The 23863-nt window shown below is 35.6% G+C and overlaps 1 protein-coding gene across 4 annotated transcripts in view; it reads right to left on the minus strand.

Annotated features, from left to right (window-relative positions):
• U2surp (U2 snRNP associated SURP domain containing) overlaps positions 1–23863 on the minus strand; it is a 53822-nt gene that overhangs the window by 19433 nt on the left and 10526 nt on the right. Inside the window, exons 3-19 of one of the 4 annotated variants that reach the window (XM_028758942.1) lie at positions 22604–22735; positions 17809–17907; positions 15342–15456; positions 14558–14691; positions 13566–13633; positions 13014–13108; positions 12898–12930; positions 12722–12804; positions 11922–12087; positions 11535–11746; positions 10535–10578; positions 7398–7502; positions 6323–6389; positions 6083–6246; positions 3769–3931; positions 3334–3413; positions 876–963 (exon numbers count right to left, since the gene is read on the minus strand). In XM_028758942.1, the coding sequence (XP_028614775.1) occupies positions 876–963; positions 3334–3413; positions 3769–3931; positions 6083–6246; positions 6323–6389; positions 7398–7502; positions 10535–10578; positions 11535–11746; positions 11922–12087; positions 12722–12804; positions 12898–12930; positions 13014–13108; positions 13566–13633; positions 14558–14691; positions 15342–15456; positions 17809–17907; positions 22604–22735 (1848 nt within the window). Of the gene's footprint in view, positions 1–875; positions 964–3333; positions 3414–3768; positions 3932–6082; positions 6247–6322; positions 6390–7397; positions 7503–10534; positions 10579–11534; positions 11747–11921; positions 12088–12721; positions 12805–12894; positions 12931–13013; positions 13109–13565; positions 13634–14557; positions 14692–15341; positions 15457–17808; positions 17908–22603; positions 22736–23863 lie in introns of all 4 variants that reach the window. The other 3 variants (XM_028758941.1, XM_028758944.1, XM_028758943.1) reach the window with 3 other exon arrangements.

Below are 23863 nucleotides of genomic sequence, written 5' to 3' on the forward strand. Positions count from 1 at the left end.
AGATCCTGGAAGATGTGGCTGGCTGCTGCCCTCCATTATCAGTTTCAGATCCTCACCCTAGTCGAGCATGGTGGGTCCCTTAGCAGACCCAGGGTTAGGTGGCACCTCCAGGCCTTATACCACAGCATGTGAGGCCACAGATTACAACCACTTGCCATACTAGAGCCACCAATGCCCTGAAGATAGTTTCTAAACAACCATAAATAACTATATGTTTCCAATCCAGACAAATGTTATATACCATTGTAAAACAAATAGTTTTCTCAATATGTTTTGCAGGATGTGAAGAAGAAAAAACACAGTATTGAAACATTTAAATAAGGCATGAGGACCTGAGTTCAGCTTCCAGCACCTCTATCAGCTGGCTCATAAAATTCCCTGTAATTCCAACTCCAAGGGAATCCTATGCCTCTGGCCTGCACCTGTGGGTCGGGACCTGAACACCATGTGCATATACCCACATAGAGACACATATACATAATTAAAACTAATTAATCATTAAAGAAATTTTAAATAAAATATTTAAATAACATAAAACTAAAAGCTACCTGACAATTCAATATTTAAAAAAAACTTAAGGGGCTGGAGAGATGGCTCAGCAATTAAGAGCACTGGCTGCTCTTCTAGAAGTCCTGAGTTCAATTCCCAGCAACTACATAGTGGCTCACAACCATCTATAATGGGATCCAATGCCCTCTTCTGGTAGCTACAGTGTACTTATATACATAAGAAAAGCTTTAAAAAAAAAAAACACTTCAGAGTAATTCCGAAAAGGTCCAAGTTGTAAATATTACACATGTTGTACATTCTTTTACAATCCTCTAATGCCCTCCTCCATTTCACACATTAGGGCAGAAACAATAAAATATACATACCTTAAAGTTTTCAGATTGTAAATGGCCTTGAATTGTACGATAAGTAGCATTGAGGTCTGAAAATATCTGACATAGCTTTGATTCAAAACTGAAATTCAAACAATACATTCTTTAAAACAGAACTTTTTTTTTTTAAAAAATCACATTCTCTTCAGCCAACTCACCAATGAAAACCTCTCCTGTTCTTATAAAGCAAATTAAAAAATTGAAAATACCAGTGTCCTTCTTTTGCAAGCAATTTTATATTTAGGATGAATTTAGCCATCTGGCCCTTTGTGTCATATAAAAAAACAAACTTAAAAGGTAAGTGATGTAGGTAAGGCAAAAAAGTGTTAACAGAATTGAAAGTAGGGTTCTCACGTACATGCATACTCACACAGACACATAGACATACATATGTAGCCTAAGCTAACTAGGACTTGCTATGTAGTCAAGGATAACCTTGAATTTATCCTCCCACCACACCTCATTTTTTACAGTGCTGTGGATCAAACCCAAGAGCTTTGGACACAGTAGATAGTATTCTACCAACTGAACTCCACCTATACCTAGATAATGACTTATTTTTTCAAAGATCACCTGGACTGCTGTATAGAGAACAGACCAGGGTGTAGAAGAGGGAAAACCAGTTAGGAGACTGCTATTATAATTCTGGCCAGACAATGGCAGCATGGGCAAGCAGCCAACAAAGTGGTCCCAGTCTGCTTCTAGATATATTATAAAATATATTTATATCAATAAAAAGTGTTATGGATGGGGCTGAAGAGAGAAGAATCAGACAGACTCCATAGTTGAGAATTTATGGGACAGAAATGCTAATCAGTCCTCAGCTACTTTCTCACTATATAGCTTAGCTAGAATGACTTGAGCTACCAATCTCCATGTCTCTACCTCTGGACTGCCAGGATCACAGTGTGCAGCATCACACCTGTGTGTGAGTGGCACTGGATCAAACCCATGCCAGGAAAACACTAAACAACTGGGTACAATTCTCAGCCCAGGCCACAATTCTGATTTCCTTTTAGAGTCAATTCCTTTCCCTGAGCCTGATCATTTAACAAGCACAGAAGGCGAGCTCTGTGAAACTGAAGCTTTACCTATGAATTATGATGTCCACTACACTCCCTCCTGCTTTAGCAAACAAGAACAAGGAAAATCACTGAATAGGGCTGGAGAGATAGCTGTTTAGAACATTGGGTTCATTCAGCTCCCAGTACCAACATGACAGATCACAAGTACAATTCCAGGGGATCTGACACTTTCTAACCTACATGGGCACTAGGCACACATGTGCACACATAATATATCCAGGCAAAGCACTCATATGGAAAAAATAAAAACAAATCTTTTTTAAAAAATTAATACAGTGATTTAAAAAGAAAACAATGATATTAAAGCTTTGGGTGTTTTTATACATCATTATTTATTGTACTATTTATGATTATTATAAAGTAGCTAAATAGGCAAAATAATGTAGTTTTCATTTTTTTTAAACACCACCCATTTGTTCTACCGTCGATATTTAAGAAATAAATACCATATAAGCATGGTTCATACTAAAAATCTCAGCACCTGGAAGGTTAGGGTAAGAAGACTGCCACAAGTTCAAGGTCAGTCTGGGCTGCATAGTAAGTTCTAAGCAATCTGGACTAAAGTGAGACTTTAGCTCAATATGAAAAAAAGATAAAATAATGACCAGCAACATGGCTCAGTGGATAAAAACACCTACTGCCAAGATGAACAACTTGAGTTCAATACCTGGGCCCTGTGGGGTGAAAGGAGACTCAATCATACAAGCTGTCCTGTGTAGGTCATGGTCCATGCTCACACACACACACACACACACAAATGTCATTTTAAAAAGTTGAAAAAAGGGCTGGAGAGATGGCTCAGCGGTTAAGAGCACTGACTGCTCTTCCAGAGGTCCTGAGTTCAAATCCCAGCAACCACATGGTGGCTCACAACCATCCGTAATGAGATTGGATGCCCTCTTCTGGTGTGTCCGAAGACAGCGACAGTGTACTAATAAAATAAATAAATAAATAAATCTTTAAAAAAAAAAAAAAAAGTTGAAAAAAAAAAGTTTTCAAAAAAACTGCTAATTTAGCTTACACTGATTTATTAGTTGAATAAACCTTGAATTTACTTGTTTAAAAACTCTACTAAATGAGTAGGTTAAAATAATCTTTAAAACTTTTTATTTATTATTACTATTGTGGGGCTGGGGTTGAAGTCAGGTTAAAAGACAACTTTATGGAGTCATCTATTTCCTACGAGTCCCAAGGTCAAACTGTCTCAAGGCTAGCACAGCAAGCACCTTAACCCACTGAGCCGTCTCAACAACCTCTAAAATTACTTCCTATTAATGAAGAATGCTAAAAGAACCTCCCTCTTTTTTTGGTCTCCTCATTCTTTAAATACATTACTTCAAGAGGATCAGCTCGTATCTTATACTTACAATTTCCTGTAATATGAAGCATTGGCAACTTTGGCTGAAGAGTTGTATAAAACATCAGAAACCAAATATAATCTGGCAATCTGTAATACAAAATAAGGTAAGATGAAAACCCTACCCAATAGCATATCTAGAAAAAATCCTGTACATTCATACTGTGAAGCAGTGGCAGAAGCTAAGTTTAGCGACAATTAATAGTAACTACTGACCCAACATCATTACAATCATGACTTTTGCAAGAATACAATCTGTTAACAATTTCTTTACATTTCAACCAGTTTGTCAGACAGAAGAAAAGTAAGATGATATAGAAAAGATGTCATCAAACTCTTTATGTCAAAAAGAACTTTTTATATTTTTAAAAAGGTCCAATTTAAAGTCAATTACTATCCCCCCTTCTCTTAACTAATGTTCAGGAAGAAAAATCACTTCTATTACCTTCTTGGGAAGAGGAGTCTTTAAGATGGACAACGACTCAGTAATGCAATCCACTATTTCTTCAGCAGCTTCAGCATTATTAAGACAGAAAACCATGGCATCTCCAATATCGTTTTTCCTTGGAGTTAATCCTCGCAAGATTTCTTCCAATTTATCCCGCTGTCTGAATATAAATTTCCACTTATAAGTATTTAAACCTAACATCCTAAATGTCCCAATGATTACTGCTCACAGACTAGCTTCTCACGGCCGTTGCTCTAGCACACCAGTTAGCATTTTCACCTCACAAAAACTAGTTTAAAACCCACTCTGATAAAATGATTTTAACGACTGAGTTTTCTTACATTCCCCAAACTGGTTACAATTTTTTAAAGAACTTATATAAAGAAGAATACTTTTTAAAAAAATTAATACAATATTCCAGTGACCTTTTTAAAACTTAAAATAAGTAAATTTTAAGTTACGGTTATTTTTTTAAAGTCTCCAAAAGTATTTCATTCTTAATATCCCCACTTAAAACAGAAAACTTCCAAGTTCTCCACATCCTTCCTTTGAAAGAAGTATTACTTTAGCATTTTTACAAGGAATTAAAGTAAGATAAGCTTTTTCTGTAAGGAAAACATAAATATTTTAGGTCCTGCAGGCCACAGAGTCTCTGTAAGACAGTTCCTCTACTGCTATAACTCCAAGGCACTCTTACATACATATAAAGAAATGAGCATCATTGTGTTTCAATAAAACTTTATTTACGTGGAAGGCAAGATGGCACAACAGGAAAGGCACTCACCTCCAAGCCTGATAACCTCAGTTTCATCTCTAGGACCCAAGGTGAGGGAGCAAAAAAAAAAAAAAACAAAAACAAAACAAACAAAAAACAAAAACAAAAAACCCTAAAAAGACAACAAAACAGAGTCCTGCAATTGTCCCCTAACCTTCACATTTATGCCATAAAGTATGCCCAAAACACAAAATATAGTAAGTCAATATAGTCAGAACCTTAACCTTTATTTACAAAACCAGGAGAGAGCTAGATCTAGACCAAGGACTGGGTCTGCAGCTAATGTAATGATCATAAACCTGAAGAACAAATACACTCAACAGCTGAAGGAGTCCACTATCAACCACTGTCACCAACAATGCAATGATGCAGCGGGTATTAAGCCTCACACACTTTACAAGGAACTATTTAACATTATGTGCTAAAGTCTTATTTATTTATTTATTTATTTTCTGTACATTGCTGTCCTTCCTGCTCATACGTCTGTATGAGAGTGTCAGATCCCCCTAGAACTGGAATTAAAGCCATATGGGTGCAGGGAATTGAACCAGGGTCCTTTGGAAGAACTGCCAGTGCTCTTTACCACTAAGTCATCTCTCCGGCCCCCATATTAAAATCTTTTAGCAAACATTTTTCATGAGATATTAAGAATTTCTAGCCGGGCGGTGGTGGCGCACGCCTTTAATCCCAGCACTTGGGAGGCAGAGGCAGGTGGATTTCTGAGTTCGAGGCCAGCCTGGTCTACAGAGTGAGTTCCAGGACAGCCAGGGCTACACAGAGAAACCCTGTCTCGAAAAACCAAAAAAAAAAGAATTTCTAAATACTTAAGTACATCTGCTTTTTTAAAAATATGGATAACTCAGTATACCATTTCTGAGCAAGCACTAATTTTTTTGTAAGATTTAATTTGCATTTTATGTTTGTGTGTTTGACTTCCACGTGTGAAGGAACATGCACAACATGTATATGTGGCGCCTACAAAGTCCTACCGAGGACACTGCATCCCTAGACCTGGAGGTACAGATAGATGGTTGTGGGCCACCATGTAGGTGCTGGTCCTCAGCAAGAGCAGCAAGTGCTCTTATTAGGTGAGCCATCTCACCAGTGAGCACTAATATTAGTTTCCTAGCTGCCATCTCAGAACCACTACATACACAAACTCTATGGAAAACCTTGCATAGCCAATGCATGACCCAACTAGCTACACACTAACTTTTCTTCTTTTACCTCGCATTCTGGCAGGAATTCTAAGAGCCTCTATATAATTTCCGTAAGAATTTTAAGTACTGCAATGCTAGAGAAAGAGCTCAATTGTGTTTAAGAGATGATCACTAATTTCATCAGAAGAGGTCGAGGTCAACAAGATAACTGTATTTTCCACTATGTTTACCCAAGATGTCTAAATCATAAAGTATAAATAAAACATTTCAAAGTGAAAATACCATTTTATCTTACAGCTGAAATAGTTACAGCAAGACACTAATGAAAGCAACCATTAAAGCAACTTTCCTGAATACATAAGAGAAAAAATCTTACTCTTCCTTGAGTGCTCCCTTCTTACTAGGCTCTTCTACAAATGCTTCTGTCTCTTGCTCCTCTGACATCCCATGAAGGTATGGATTTAATGGTGGTGGCCTCCAAAAGGATCCATTTTTGAACATTCGAAAATCTTCTGTCCGCCATTTCGTTGGAGAATCTCCCTAATAACACCCAGAACGTTATTTGAACAGTCTAAACCTCACAGTTAAAGTCAACAGAGTAATTGTTCCTACTTGCCTGCAGAATAGAATAAAGCTTCCACCTGTAGTAAACATGGGCTGGTGTCTGGTTTTCAAATAAGAACCTAAACAAAAGAAACAAAAACATTAAACACCATATTCTTCAGGAGAGAGCTATCTATCTACTTTAGTGCCTATATTAAACCAGCTACTTGTCAGCCTATTCAATTAAAAAAAAAAGTGCTACTATCAATTAAATAGAACAAATACTATTGCCTCCTTACTTGTAAAGAACAAAAGCAAAGATTCTGAGGCAAGAGAGTAGGAAAAAGGGTCCTCTCACCTTCTATGACATCCACCTTTCCCCAACCCCAGACTTGTCTTACAAACTAATATGAACACCCAAAATGCATGCTTCTCACTGAGTTATACGACTGTTTTTAGATTTTTTTTTTTTTTAATTTTTGTTTGAGACAGGGTCTATGTAGCCATGACTGCCCTGGAACTCAGGATGTACTCCAACAAGTTGCCCTCAAACTCCAAGAGATCCATCTGCCTCCCAAGTCCTCAGGTTAAAGGTATATACAACACCACACCATACTTGGCATAGCTGTTTTTTATAAAACTCAAGATTAGAATATTACAAAGACTTCTTTCAGTATGTAAATTTGAAAAACCTTTACCCCATGTAACATTTAAATTAATGTCTTAGATAAAGCAATTCAGATGATTTCCTTTCAAACTACTTTGCTCATTTCTAACTTGCCTACGACTCTTTCATTGAAAAGCATAATACTATACATAATACTAAGCACATTCTGGTCTAACTACTAAGACTCACTTTATCCTGAAAAAATCTTGGTTTTTTTTTAGAATTTTATTCTTGGATATATATCACTTATTTATTTGTATGTGTGCATTAGCTCATGCAAGCAAACGGCAGCCAAAGGACACTCTTAACTCTCTCGAAACCACATGGGTTCTGGGTATAGAGTTTCTGGAAGATGGAAAGATGTCTGGAAACGAATGGGTGGATGGTAATGTTGTATAGTAATGTCAATGTACTTATGCCCTTAAACATAGTTAACACTAAATTTGTTATAGATTTATTACCATTAACAAAAGAAGCACACCTGAACATAGGATTGTTGATTTCTCTGTTCATAATCATAGCTTCAAACATTGGCCCTTCACGTACAACAAATTCTATCATTCGGTGTATCAGGGCGAGTAAATTCCTACAACAACAACACAGTTAAAGAAAATGGATTCAGACATATCCCTATATAAAACTACTCCTGTCTTTAGTTACTATAATGGTGCAGTTAAAAAAAAAACATTCTGCTAACAGATTTTATAATATCAAAAAAGTAATGTGGAGCACACACTAAAGGCCTTGAGCATTAAGAGGGAATGGATAGTGAGGGCAGAGGAACGGGAAGGAAGGAGAGGTGAAGGAGTGTGGGAAGCCACAAGACAGCCTGACAGTAATAGAGTCAATTTTCTAAATGCCACTTAACATTATTTTCAAAATGCCAGAAGGTAAAATTATAAATCACAACTAATTGGATAGCTACAAATACGTAAAATCAGCCAACTTACAATTTGCATGTTACAGCCATCTAAAAATGTATACACTATGTCTGTTTCAAGAGAAACTATTCCTAATACAGTCACTTTCATAATGATATAGAAAAGTTATAACCATAACTTTAATTTACAAAACTGCAAAACTAACAAATTTAAGATCTGATTTAATAAAAGACCCATCTAAATTCCTGTGTTTCTAATACGCACATACCAGACAGTTTTTACTAAATCTGACCTTTAATGAGGCAACATCCCTTTGAAGCACATTTCAAAATTAGTTTAGAATTCCTAACATGTAATCCTGCTTATATATTATCAACCAATGGAAAATATTGTAAAGCCATTAGTGAATGAATTTCTATACTAAAGCATGGGACATGGAGAGGTGCCTACCTTCTGTAATGCTAATCTTCCAATATTTAAGCCAAAAAGATATGAGTAACTGTTTATTAAGTCACTTTATTGGTTGCATTCATAGAAATAATTTTTTTTATAAATCTGAAAATAAAATCTTTAATAAAGATTCCAAATTAATTTTAGACATTGACTAATGTGTCAGGCAGAAATGACTCAGCTTATGTATTCATAAGCTGCTCTAGACTTCTCCTTCACCAGTCCCCAAGAAGCACGAAGTTGGCAAGTAACACTGAGAAAAGCAAAGGGATATTGGCTCACAGTATAAGACACACATAAACTATATCTTAAGCTGTCTCAGCTCAATTAAGTCCATGTAACTGCTAGAATATAAATATAGTTATAACCCCCCCACGGGGGGGGGGGCACGGGGACCTCTATAATACTTTGTTTTAAAGTACCTGACAGTGAAATAATCTAAATTATGGACTATATTTTCTACAGTTTTCAAACAAGCCAACTTAAATGGACACTAATATTTCTATATAATAGAAAAAATTAATTCTAAAGACCAAAAAATTTACATGGAGATTTAAATTTTTACGAAGGGGAAATTATATATTTAGAACTATCAATTCAACTTCAAATTGTTAAAAAAACAAAACACTTAATTTTAACTTAAAATTTATTTTCCTTCACAAAAGTATTAACTGCTGTGCAGATACACAGTACTGCTCTGTAGTAAGAAGGAACTCTCAACACCATGCAGTTCGTGGCACTGTTTAGAAACGGGCCATGCAATTGTTACGCAGTTCCAAAATCCCCATTGCTCTAAGGTAAATTAAAACTCAGGGAAGTTTTATGTGCAAATCATAAAACATGGCCATTGACCAGGAGGACAAATGTTATAGACCCAGAGATTTGTATCAATATAGTCAATAACAACTTGACTTCAGTTAAGAACATGAAAAATGGTTTATCAAGTTTAAAACCAAACGATACATTCTAATAGTCAAAACTTTGCAGTAAAATATACATATATATAAAAATTTTTGTTTTAAAATAAGCTGAGTCACACATAAAATTCCTGGACTTTTTTTTTTTGAATGCTACAAAAAACTTTCCCTATAAACATTTTTAACAGTGGAAAAATAACCCACTATAGTATTAAACAGGCTTGTAACTAATAAAAATCTATCTTTATTAAATTATAAGTTTAAAGGAAGTTTTAAAATGTTTCATATGATTATTTAAAATCAAAATGTGACAATTAGTTGCTGCTGACTTGGAATCAAGAGGAAAGTGCTGTTACTATACTCTTCCCCTTAAGGATTATATAATTTTCTTATTTAAAAAAATTACTTTTTCTATCAAGTCAAAACAGTGTAGTACAAAAATGTTATATTTTAAAGTGCATTATTTTATTTTTAAACAGTAATTATCTTATTCTGGGTAACCACAACAAAAAAAAGTCTCTCAGTTATAATAAAAACCACATTTATTGGAGTCAATCGTACCAATGTCTGGTCAAAAACTGTATACTTTCCCAATCCATCCCATGATGCTTTCCTGGTCCCCCGCTGCCGCAGACAGTTCAGCTGGTGTTGCTCACCAAGGCCAATGTCAAAGAGAATTTGGAATTCTTTTGTGTTCACTTATTATTCAACCAGTGTTGTGTTTCTGTGTTTGGGAAAAGGCTGAGCTTGACTGAGCAAGAGCATACCTACATGACTGCTCTCCATTAGCAGTGTATTAAGAAAGAAAAAAAAAGGGAGAAGAAAGAAAAGGAAAAGAGATCCAAACGCCTTTGTTATTATGACTAAAAGATCCTAGTACATCCAGTGTCCATGAAAACAACTGGAATTTCTTCTTAAAATCAATTAGGAAAAAAACTAATACAACTGCACCTCCACTAAGATCTAAAACCAAGATTGTATATTTAGTGTAGATAATCTAGAAACCAATATAAATAAAGCAGGTCAAATTGTAGTAATATCTAAAATTTAAAACTTGTTTTACTTATATACCTATTTTCCCTTCACAATAGTTTCAAATTACCAGAACAGCTCCACATTACTCTATTTAAACATTCTAATTTCTAAAGCTATTTAAAAACTCTCCAAAATGATAACAATAAAAGGCAAAAGAAAAGATGACATAAAATTGCAAAATGTACTAAACTTAATTTTTACACATCCCCCCAAATGTACTGGGAAGGAGCCATTGCTCAGTCAAGATATTACCTTTTCCTCAACACCAATTCTTTTCAATTCAGAAGGGGATATTGTCTATATTTAGATCAGTAATAATAAAGAAAAACATGTACCTTTCTGTTGGGATAACCACTTTGACTATGGCTTGCGACAGAGTCTGTATATGAAGTCACATCAGATAATAAACATAGAATATGTGAGTATTGTTAACAAGTAACAAGCAAAAATATACATATGCATTGAAAACACTACACATCTAATCACAAGTTCTGCAGGCAATCACTGCATTTGAAGTAATTATATACTAAGCAATTACATAAATGCAAATGGATGTGTTCACAGTGAACAATTAATGTTCACCAAATGCAAAAGCATCAGAACATTCCTGCTAGAATGCACATCAATGCACTGAGACAGGTACTACACTGAGAATTATCAGATAAAGATTTAATTTGTGAAGTAATTAACTGTTTGCCTCTGACCATACAGTTTGCTACTTTGTTCCCAAGCCTTTAAAACCAGCCCTGGCATTTCAAGTGTAATTAACTCATAATAGAACCAACAAATTCTTATAACTTGAAATTAAGTTGGTTTTATGTTTAATAAAGAAAAATACTCACCCTTTGTTTTTACTAGATTAGTTAACTATTTTTGAAATATCATATATGCTATTATATAGTCTAATAACTCAAGACCTTGAAAGCTAAGTTAGTTTGTTGTCATCCAAATAATTTAACTATTTAGGTGGGCTTTCTTAATTGAAAGGTCGTCACTTAACCAAAGCAAAACTATCACGTTCTCAAAACAAAGTAAATCCAAACACTGAATACAACACTGGGGGCAGAGAGGGTGTGCTCACCAAGTGGTCAAAAGGGAATGGTAGCCACAAATAAAAATATTAAATATGACCTAATATTTCAATATAGGGTTTTCATGGGCTAAGGCAGGGAACATATTTACTTATTTATGAGTTGCCAGAGTAACATACATATTTCTCTAAGACTCTTGAACCAGAGTAACATACATATTTCTATAAGACTGTTGAAAAGAAAAACTACCACAGATACAGTATTTACATAGTAGATGCAGCCTTATGTACATTTTTAAAATTACCTTCTCAAAATCCTCCTTGTTTTTAGGTGGTGGTAACATGGGAGCATTGGGGTTTTTTAATCGCTCTCTAGGCTGCGCATTAAAAGGCAGTCCGGATGGAGGCGGGGGGAGTGTGTGTTCCATCATAGAAGGTGGAATGTATATTGGATGTGGAGGAATAGGTACAGCTTTACCCCAACCTAGCTTCATTTCAAAAGACATAATCATTTTTCCTACAAAAGAAAAAAGAAAAAAGGTTACTTTAACAAGCTCCAGAAAAAAAGTACTTCTGAATTAAATTTCCTCTGTATGTTTTCCATCAGATCCAATTCTCAGTAGAGTTTTTATGACTGATTTTCTACACCAAAGCAATACCTGAATTCTACAAATGGACACTGACAACTTTACCATTTAAATTTTTTAGAGCTCTTTCAGCATCTCTTCTATTCATAAAAGCCACAAAGCCACAATTTCTTTCTCGTGCTCTTTCTTCATCAGTTCTAGGCCACATAATTTTTACACTAGCTAATGGTCCAAATCTTCCAAATTCTTGGCACAGCATTTCTTCATTCATCTAGTAAAAGATCAGAGTGTTTGGTTATGCAACAAAAAAAAAGGGAGGGGCTAAGAATTCTATGCAGCCCAAAAAGCTCAATCATTTTAAAAAGTAGAAAGCAACATATTAATGTTACAGTATTACATTCAAATACTAGAAACTACGTGAGCAAAAACCCTGCCCTACCAGGGCATTTGAAATACTTTCATATTAGAAGCCTTCTAGTTTATTTAAATAAGCAACTAGGGTTTAGCATCTTAAGAGCTACTGGAACCAAAGGTATGTTTGATTTCTCTCCCTGTTTGAAGATCTTGGGATCTTCACCTATGCAATCACAGCACAGGGGAGATGGGAAAAACAAGGAGCCCAAGCTCCAGCTTAAACAAGAAAACAAGGAGAAAAAGAGGAACTGTGTAAGAAAGCAAGCTACATATCAGAAAGAAGTGCCTCAAAGAGCACAAACTAGTTACTAAAAAGGAAGACACATCTTCACCAACGTACAGGAATCAATTTGGATCTAACTGATAAGTCCCAAGTTATTATTAAATACTATCTAATTCCATTAGATTTGTCAGGTTCAGAATCTTAATTTTATCTAATTATCCAACAAAAAAAATGAACATAAGCCAACATTTTATTTTCTTTATATTACCTGTGGATTAATGTTTCCAAGGTATAAATTTGTAGTGCTGGGATCTCCTACATCATGTGAGCCAGGTGCATAATCATCAAGAACTAGAATAAGGAGAGAAAACAAGTTACACCTTGCGAAATACAAAGTTGAGACGATTTCTAATACTTAAAAAAGCAAAAAATCGGTATTACCACCAGACGATCTATTTCTTCTTGAAGGCACATCCACTTAAAGGGGGAGAAAAGAAAACAACTCTTAGTTTCTAGGACAATAAGTTATAAATATGTGCTTTAAGATAGACATCACTTACTAGAACGTCGCTGACCATCAGAGTCTGACTGAGGAGGCTCAAACCGACTTAACCTGCCTTTTGTTTTATGTCTCTCATCACGTTCTTCCTGAATTCTGTTGAAAATATTTATAGTCAAATAAGAGTAAGCCACAAATTATTCATATTTAGTAACGGCTTATCTAAGTATCATCTTCAAATAATGTAGTGTATTTGCATTAGCAATAATTGTAACTAAGACTAGTAAGCCCCTCAGTCACAAGACAGGACCCATGACTCTTTTAGAGTGAAAAGGAAATTCAACATAAAACTACTACTTATGATTTTGCTCCTCATTTCTACCCCAGTGAATAAACAGGATTCCAGACACAAAATAAGCCAACTGAATTAAATCTTTACATTACAAGCAGCATTAGATACTAAATAAATGCTAACTGATTTTCAAGCACATCCTATCCATTGTAGCTACAGAACGCTCACTTGTAAGCCAGCTGATACTAACTAGTATATGTACCAACAGCTATAACTATCAGTCCAATATGCCTATCATAGGATTCTTCCTATAAAACTTACTGTTTTAGTTCTTCCTTGAAAAGTTCCAAATTGCTTTTTTTCTTTTCCTTCTCCCCTTTCTTCAGTGGCTATGAAGAATATAATAAGTTATAGTTGAAATAAAGAAGATTAAACAAAATTTATGGTTTCTTTTTACAATGATAAAAATTTCTGCAAATGCAAAATGGCAATTTTTGAATAACCATAAATAGACTAAAATAGCCCACCTAATTATATACACTTGAAAGAGCAAACTTTAAAGTATGTGAATTACATAGCAATAAAGCTGTTATGTTTTGTTTTCAGAGGTATCTTGATACCACACAAGAAAAATCTATCTTACTACTTAATATAATCATATTTAATTAACCAAGTGTGGCTCCAAGTGACCAGATCACACATTTATCAACTTATTATTTCCTGTAAAACTATTTCCAATGAACAAAAAACTCTATAATGAGAACTTAGGAAACGGAAACAACTCTGAGAGAGGTCCTAGAACCATCCCAAGAAATATGTACATGTTGCTAAGAATTTTAGGATTTTAATTCAGAACTCTTTAAAAAAACAGTATTACCCTAAATTTACAACCCAACTTTTGACTTGTAATATGTAATACAAACACAGCGACCAATGTTCAAAGACTATCAGTGCCATGTCCTAACCTAATCTATCACCGCTTATTGACATGAATGACTGAGTTAGACAACATCAAAACTCAACACCTACTTCAAGACTTATAAACCATAGGAAGTTTTGTATAAGCCGGGCGGTGGTGGCGCACACCTTTAATCCCAGCACTTGGGAGGCAGAGACAGGCGGATTTCTGAGTTCGAGGCCAGCCTGGTCTACCGAGTGAGTTCCAGGACAGCCAGGGCTATACAGAGAAACCCTGTCTCGAAAAACCAAAAAAAAAAAAAAAAAACAGAAGTTTTGTATAGTGGATGCACTCAGAGGACCAGTAATAACGCCGGATTCTAAAATAAATGCTCAATTATTTAATAATGACTTACGGGCTTTTTTGTCTCAATCACAAGAAGAGATGGTGGCCTTTCATTGGATGACTGATTTGGAGGATTTTTTTGATCTGCAAACCTTGAAGATGGCTTATAGATTTTACCTCTTTTTTCATCTGTTTCATGTTCATCTGAAATTTAAAACACTAGGTTGTAAAACCAATATTCATATAATTTTAATTTTTGTTAGTTTTACTTAAGAAAATTAGTATGCTTTTAGTATTAAGATTTGAACATGAAATTAAATTTACATATTACCACTCAATCTAAATATAAAATCACATTTTGACCACTTTATAGCAAAACTACAAAACATTAAAAATTCTGTAAGCCGGGCAGTGGTGGCGCATGCCTTTAATCCCAGCACTTGGAAGGCAGAGGCAGGCGGATTTCTGAGTTCGAGGCCAGCCTGGTCTATAGAGTGAGTTCCAGGACAGCCAGGGCTACACAGAGAAACCCTGTCTCGAAAAAAAACAAAAAGCAAAAAAAACAAAAAAAAATTCTGTAACAAAATTTGCTTTTTTTAAACTTGAAGGGTACTGGGATTATTATTATTATTATCTCTTTCATACAATCAAACTAATCAAATTTAGTCTTCATTATTCCATATATGGTCATTTATATTATTAATTAATCTAGCCACTAGAGGGTGCTAATAGAAAAGAAAAGTGAAATTCAAAGTCAAATGTCTTCCATAATTAATCTGCTGTCAAATGTCTTCCATAATTAATCTGCTGTCACGCCATCCAAGGTTTGTTCAAAGCCAGATCTTAGCACTTACCTTTAGCTGCATTAACAACCCCGCCTCGAACAAACGTTTTCACTTTATTACCATCACTTCCTTCAAAAGCAGCAAGAAATTCCTCATAAATTTCAGCAGCTGCCTTCTCATCCTCCTAAATATGTAACGAAATATTAGTTACACAAGAATTGCTGTTTGGGTATGGTTTAACTGGTTTGTTTTGCTTTGTTTTTGTTTTTGTTTTGAGACAGGATTTTACTGTAGAGGTCAAGCAGACTTGAACTCTATATGTAGACCAAACTGGTCTTGAACAGAGATCTGCCTGCCAAATGCTGGCTTAAAGGCAAATGTCACCATGCAGTGAGGAAGTTCAACAGTTAAGAGCACTGGCTCTTCTCCCTAAGAACCCAGGACCCAGCATCCACATGGCAGCTCACAACCATCTGTAACTCCAGTCCTAAGGGATCAACTCCCTCTTTTGATCTCTTTGGATAACAGGTACACACACAATACAGTAAGCAGACAAAACACCCATCTACATAAAAGAAAAAAAATAGAATACATAAACCTCTCCCTTCTCAAATAATTCTAGTATCTAATACTTGGTGGACATTATATATTACCAATAATTAAATGTTAAGTAATTTTTAAAAGATTTTTATTTATTTATTATATGTAAGTACACTGTAACTGTCTTCAGGCATCAGATCTCATTACAGATGGTTGTGAGCCACCATGTGGTAGCTGGGATTTGAACTCATGACCTTGAGAAGAGCAGTCAGGGCTCTTAACCACTGAGCCATCTCACCAGCCCCAAATGTTAAGTAATTAAAACAAAAAGGCTTTGCTCCTTTACTAAAAATTTAGAGATGCAAAAAAGAACTTAGCACATGCAGATAAACAAGTAAATGTATTTAAAGACAATCGAGAGCCAAACTGTAGGACAAGTGACTATATAAGAACGTACTATCCTATTACTATTTAAAAAGTTCTCCAAGGCATGATGACTTAATTCATCAAATACAAAATTTCATTCTCAAATAATCAGAGATACAATAGAAGCAAAGCCACATTATATACTCCTGACATGGCATTTTAAAAAGTAGAACTGGCCAGGCGGTGGTGGCGCATGCCTTTAATCCCAGCACTTGGGAGGCAGAGGCAGGTGGATTTCTGAGTTCGAGGCCAGCCTGGTCTACAGAGTGAGTTCCAGGACAGGCAGGGCTACACAGAGAAACCCTGTCTCGAAAAACCAAAAAAAAAAAAAAAAAAAAAAGTAGAACTGACATTCTCACCTATAAACCATCTAAATATCCTCAAATATATATGATTAAAATACCAAGCTGAGAATGGTGGCACATTCCTATCACTTCAGACATCAGAGAGGAAGACAGAATTCCAGAACAGCCCACGCTATGTAAGACTCTACCTCAGAAACCCAAATCCATCAGAATAGAACAAATCAAAAAAGAAATACATCCAAGAACAAGTAGAAAAGTGTTCCTCAATAAAGGGATAAATACATCAATAAAAGAAGCATCAAGTGTCAAGAGGGAAACACACTGACTTTCACAGAAACAAAACTGGCATAACTTACTGACAACTAGTTGAAAAAAAGATAAAACCAAATCAATTTTTTTGTACTATGTAACATGTAAAACTGTATGAAGATTACATTTTGGAAACAATCCTAGGAATCCAATGGGATTCTCCTAGGAATACAGATCCTAGAAGAAAATACAGGGATCCTCTATAAGCCAGAAATGGAAAAGAAGGAGAAAAACTTGGTTAAAAACACAGAAATTGTAGAAAAGGCTGACAACTTGATTATAATAGTTTTTACAAGGAAGACTAAAACCAGAAGGAAAATAAAAAGAAATAAAACAGAGGCAAGAGGCTGGTGAACTGTACTGCCACTGAAAGAACTACAAACTCAAACACTAACACATTACAGATAGAGAACAAAATGTCCCTGCCCTACAGAGAACAATATTGACAAGTACCGAAGAAGCACATTTATTAATTTACCATTCCAACATTTCCCTTTCAGGAACATGTCTCAAAAGGAAAACTAGAAGAAAACCAAAATGCACCTCTCCAAAGAGCAAAACCACAAATCTCGCAACAGGACTTTACAAATCCATGACACTATAAAAACATTCAATGTTTCTATCCTACAAGTAATCACAAAGATAAAACATTTAATTTAAAAAGATAAAGTACCCTCACTCTATAGCATCCGTCTAAGAGAGATGAGTACAACACAGTACATGTACACACAAACATACACTCACACTTTGACAACAAGAACACATCATCACATAGAGCTATATTATATATCAAAAGACAGGTAGAAAAGCTGAATCCAAATTCTGAACATCTGTGTTAAATACTTGACTTGTGTGGAGTTGCAAACATCAAGAAGTCAAATTCTTCAGGAAACATGGCTGCTACTCCCTTACACATTCACTTCTAAGTATAACTTAAAATATACTTCAAACATCACCTTTTTCTTCAGTTCCTCTTGTTCCTTCTTACTTAGAGTTCGCTTTGCTGTGCTCATTTTTCCAATACTGAATGCTTTAAGCTTGTTTTCTAGAAGAGGCTGCATTTAAAAAAAAAAGAAGATTATTTTGTCTTTGCATACAAATTTTAATGTTACCTATAAATTTAACATATTTTAATTGATAAGGTCATCTTTAGAAATTTCTAATTTAAAGTACCAATGCAAAGAAAAGCTGGCATACTCCAAATTTAGATGCCTATTAGGCATCATTCTGATATAAATATCCACTAATTAAGGGATCCTTTTTATTTCCTAACTCTCAGTCAGTTACAGGCAAGACCCATTTTTTAAAAGGGAAATAAAGGTTAAAATAACAAAGAAATAAAAACCAAGGCTTGGGAGGAAAAAAAAAAAAGCACAGAGAAGGGCAGACAGCTGTAGGCAAATGTAGCTACAACAGGAAACATCCTGAAATGGGAAGGATGTTGTTTCCACTCTCAGGAAGCCACCATCTACTTCCGTTTCAGGTATTAAAAAAAAAATCACATCACATCCATTATAACTTAATTAAGTACCTCATATATCAAAAACACTGATATAAACATAATAATAATAATTTCATTTTTTGTTGAGAATGTACCATCTACTTTGCATTCATATTCCAGCATATATAAAACTTTATCAATATTTTTTGAACACACATGAGCATTCCTAATCTGAAAATCCGAAATCTGAAACACTCAATACCACAAGTGAAACATTCTATACCAGGTGTAAAATACTGTGCAACAAATTACCTTTGGGCTGTATGTGTAGGATATATACATAAGACAGAGATGAATTTTATGTTTAGTCTTGGATCCCATGCCCAAGATACCTCAGTATATGAAAATATTCCAGAAGTCAAAATCTTAAAAAAAAAACCAATAAACTTCCCATGCCAAGCAGTTCAGACAAATGATAGCCAATTTATATAATACTGTGTAGGCGGGACTAAGTAAATACACAGGCATAGAGAATACAAAGCGGGATTCCTCCTTCTCTCTTCCATCCTGTCCCTGTCTGCTGCCATCTTCACAGCACAGCCAAGCTATGTGAGACCAGGCTCGAGAGCTGCCTTTGCCTGATAGTGCAGCCCTCACTCTCAAAGAAGCTTCTTTTTGCAACAGTGAGAGGCCATTGCAGAAACCACAACTGTTCAAAATATAAGGAATAACTAACTCAGATTTGGGGGGGGGGGGGAGAGGGGGGTTTACTCAAGCCCGAGGAATATATCTAAAACACACCTATAGGAACGAATTTTAAGAGCCAGAGACCAGAAAGTCTGCTGAGAGATTGTCTCCTAAAAATGACAGGGAGAAATGACACCCGTGAAACCTTATTGCCAAAACATGACCTGAAATAACACCACCAACAGACATGCTAAAGTGGAAGAAGGAAATCTCCAGTGACCCTACCTCTAGACAGAAGCCAGGCAACTAAAGACTGCTGAGAAGGAGAATTAGTCTTCCCCAGGGATGAGGCCCACAACTGGTTATACAATACCAAGAGATCCGCCCTGAAAGCATACATACACAAGCAACACTAAAACAACTCAGCAGGTTGTAGTTAGATATTTATGTGTATATATAAATATATATATACACACATATCCATAATAATCAAAGAAAAAGGGCGTGAATTTGAAAGGAAGTCAGGAGGTGGGAACACAGGAAGGGATAGAGGAAAGAAAGAGAAGGGTAAATATGATGTAATTTTAATTAAAATTTTAAAATTAAGGAAAGGTATATGAAGTTGGGAGGGAAAGGGGGATGTAAGAGGAATTGGAAGGGGAAGAATGGAGGCTGAATTTGATCAAAAAACATACATAAATGAAATTCTCACTTATTTTAAAAGAATTTATTATAATTTAAAGACATGAACTCTTATTTTATGTAGACCAGGATAACCTTGAATTCACAAAGATCTTCTGCTTTTTTTGTTTTTGTGTGTCTGCGTGTAAGAGACAGGGCAAATGTGCCAAAGCATATGTATGAAGGCCATCCAGCCACCATGTAGGTCCCAAGAAGCAACCTGGGGTGCGTCAGGTTTGGTGGCAAGAACCCTTACAACTTGAGCCACCTAGCTGGTCCAAAGAAACATTTTACTGAAGTCTTCATTTATACAACTTAGAAGCAGTTTCCATCTGAAATCTGATCTACATAATCTATAGGCCTTCAGTTGTTTCATGTTACTCAGGATTCATACATGTAAAAGTAGGGTGGTTAATTAAATACAACCTAAAATACTGAAATCTGAAGTTTTTCTTCCTCACTAAAATGAGAAGCTAACAAAGTACTAAATTAGACTTTAAAGCATAGTATATTAGAGAAACATTGAGGCCACCTCTTTTGAAGGTTACATTTAAGCCCTCTGTAAAAGATAAGCAGTTAACACAAAGACCATTTTTTTTCCTTCTCTTTCCCTCTCTTTTAAGATTTCTATTTTATGAGTCTTTTGCCTGCATATATGCAGATGTACTATGTGTGTGCCTGGTGCACAATGAGGCCAGAAGAGAATGTCAGATCCTCGGAACTGGAGTTACAGGTAGTTGTAAGTCACCTGTGGTGTACTGGGAACTAAATCTGCGCAGTTCTCGGCAAAAATGCTCTTAACCACTTGAGCCATTCTCCAAACCCCAAAAATGAAATTTTCAAACAGATTCAAAATCATCTTTTCCTCAAAAAAGAAAAAATGTCTTGCCATCATTTACTGTAATTAGAGTTAGTTTTAAATGAAAACTACATTGAAATTGAAGGGAAAACACAATTCTAAGAAACTAAATTTGTAGCCAGGTATGGTGGCACATACCTTCAATCCCAGCAGTTGGGAGACAGGCAGGCAGATCTGAGTTCAAGGTAACCTGGTCTACAGAACAAGTTGAACAAGTTTCAAGAGCCAGAGCTACAGAGAAACTCTTTCTCAAGCCAAGACAGGGAAGAAAAATAGAAGGAACGAAGAAAGGAGAAAGAAGAGGAAGAAAGAAAAGAAACAAAATTTGAATGCTCAAATTTTGTTTATATATCCAAAAGAGAAATAGCAAAAAAAACCAAAACAAACAAACAAAAAAACAAAACAAAAAAAAACCTGAGTGTTTATTCAAATGAAGAATATAATCTTTTATGTAAAAGTTAAATTTTGCTGAAATAAAAATACAAAAAAAAAAAAAAGATATTTTAAGATGTGTTCCTATGGCATGGTGGAACATGTCTTTAATCACACTGGAGACAGAAGAAGATCTTTGTGAACTCAAGGCTATCCTGATCTACATTAAGAATTCCTGCCTTTTTTTTTTTTTTTTTTTTTAAAAAGTATGACCAGTATTTAATGCTGGCTGGCTGGTGACTTAATATTTTCTGAACTTTTTCATAAGAAAAATTATTTAAGTTATATACTTTAAAATAGTGCTGGGAATTGAACCTAGGACCTCATATATGCTAGACAAGTACACCAACTTATATATCTACCTCAAGAAAATTTATTTTACATAGAAGACCTGAGGATGCTTTGTAGTAATGAACCCAATTCTCGAGGGCTGGGGAAGATTGAAACTCAGTCAGTAAAATGTCTATATCAATGGGGACCTGAGCATGGATTCCCCAGCAAAAGTCAGTGTGGGTGGAAAATGTGTCTGTAACCCCGGCACTCTGTGTCTAATGCTCAACAGCTAGCCACACTGGCAGAACAGAAGAGGAATTCTAGATTTGGTAAGGGACCCTGGTTCACAATAAACAAGGTAGAATGATTAAGATGCCCAATGTTGACCTCTGGCCTCTACTTGTACCTGCACACACATATGTGTACAACACACACATACAAACACAGAGAACCTCTTTCTGTGTTCCTGATTGTCCTAGGACTCCATTTAACCAAATGAAACATCTATTCTTGTTCATTTTCAAAGGGAACATAAACTCTCAGAGCATTAGGAATCTATCCTTTTTATACTGTGTGTATATACACATGTTGAAGGTAGATGGATGTGCATGCCAAGCATGTGTGTGGAGGTCACAAGACAACTTTGTAAAGTTATTTCTCTCCATGCACCTGTACATAGGCTCTAGGAATCCAACTTGTTTCAAGGATAACATAGCCAGCACCTTTCTGAGCAATTTAACAAGATCCAAGGATTGTTTTAATTGCCTAAATGTTTTGTTTTGTTTTGTTTTGTTTTGTTTTGTTTTGTTTTTTGAAGACAGTGTTTTTCTGTGCAGCTCTGGCTGTCCTGGAACTAACTCTGTAAACCAGGCTGGCCTCAAGCTCTGAGATCTGCCTGCCTCTGCCTCTCAAGAGCTAGGATTAAAGACATGCACCACCACTGCCTAGCTGCCTGAATATTTCTAATAACTCAATAAATATGACAATAATCACTTTACATTGAAATGTTTATTTTTCAAAAAAATTAAGAAATTAAACACCTTTAAAGAAACATCTAATATGAGCTATACATTTTTCTTTCAATAAATGGGAGTTTATCATTAATAAAGAATATTAATTTCAAATAACATAAAATGAAACAAGGTCAGGCAGTGGTGGCACACATCTTTAATCCCAGCACTCAAGAGGCAGGGGTAGGCATAGCTCTGTGAGTTTGAGGCCAGCCTAGTTTACAGAGTTAGTTTCAGGACAGCCAGAGCTACAACGGTTTGAGACCCTGTCTCAAAATACCAAAAAAAGAACTAAGTACAAACTACCATATTCAATCAAGGACAGAGCAAACTGTCAGCCGTCCTTTGTTGTCTTTAGCAATACTCACTCTTGAGAGATTCTGATGAGGAGAATCGCAAAGGCTTTCACGAGCACTTTCATTCCTATAATTGTGTTTTCTTGGGCTTTTAGGTCGTGTTCGACTTGGCATATCACTATCTGAGGGTCCAGATGCATCCATCTTCAGATAAAGTTTTAAAAATGGTTTCAAATATGACATCCACAGTACTAAAAACTAGAATTAATCCAAAGTGTCTACATACTGACAAATTTCACCGTTATCTAAAAACACATTATTAACACCACCAAGTTCATAAGTAAATTCTTTAAGAAGTTTTCATGAACTCTGACTTGCCCTTGAAAGCTCAAATAGATATTACACTGAAAACATTTGTTACTCCTGAAGTAACAGGTTCTTTCCTTCAGTTAAGAAAATATCTGTCAAAATATCCAAGTCAGATAACAAGTTTATGTCAGGCATTCTTTCAAGAAGGGTAGGTAGTTCATAAAATAGACTTGTATCTTCATACTCTGGAAGTAGTGGAGTATGAAGAAACTCCACCATATTCAATTTAATGTACTTGTCTCATCACACAGGATATGAAAATGAAAGACCCATACATGAGTTGAGTCCTAAGTATTGTATAGCTTCATTAAAAATAATACCCCCTTTTTTTGTGAGTAGTGAGTCATCTTCAATTTCCTAATCCCATAATCTTTCTGCTTTATCCCTCCAAATGCTGGGGTTATAGGCATGGCCCCCCACCTAGGCTCACCCACTGAAATATTCTTAAGCTAGCATATTTTACTATATAAGGTGGGAGTGAATACAACAGTGTATTTTGGAGCCATTTCCTTGATTCATGCTAATGTGCCTAAAGTTTGCCTACCAGTTGCTTCTGCACTAGCAGGGAAAATGCAAACATAATGTAAAAGGTGAAAAATGTCTTAGCATTTGTACAAAAGGGTTTTATTTTGGCCTACATGAGGCATAGGGAAGAGCATATGTGCACTTGTTTGTGTGTTAAGTTTAGAGACCAGAGGTTGGTGTGGAGTATCTAGCTTCCTTAGTCACTTGCCACCTTTTTTTTTTGAGGCAAAGTCTCTCACTGAACCTGAAACTCATCAGTCACGGATGCTGGCTGGCCAACGTGCTCCAGGGATTCATCTACCTACCATCTTCGTGTCCCAGAACAAAGATGAAATGAAATGTAACATGAGTACTGTGGTGAGCACTTTATCTACGGAGCCATCTCCCAAAGCTCCTATTACAAAATAATTCTGAGTTCACATACTCTCGAAAATTTTC

This window comes from Grammomys surdaster, unplaced genomic scaffold, assembly GCF_004785775.1.
Source record: "Grammomys surdaster isolate TR1022 unplaced genomic scaffold, NIH_TR_1.0 126248, whole genome shotgun sequence".
In the NCBI taxonomy this organism is placed as follows: domain Eukaryota; kingdom Metazoa; phylum Chordata; class Mammalia; order Rodentia; family Muridae; genus Grammomys; species Grammomys surdaster.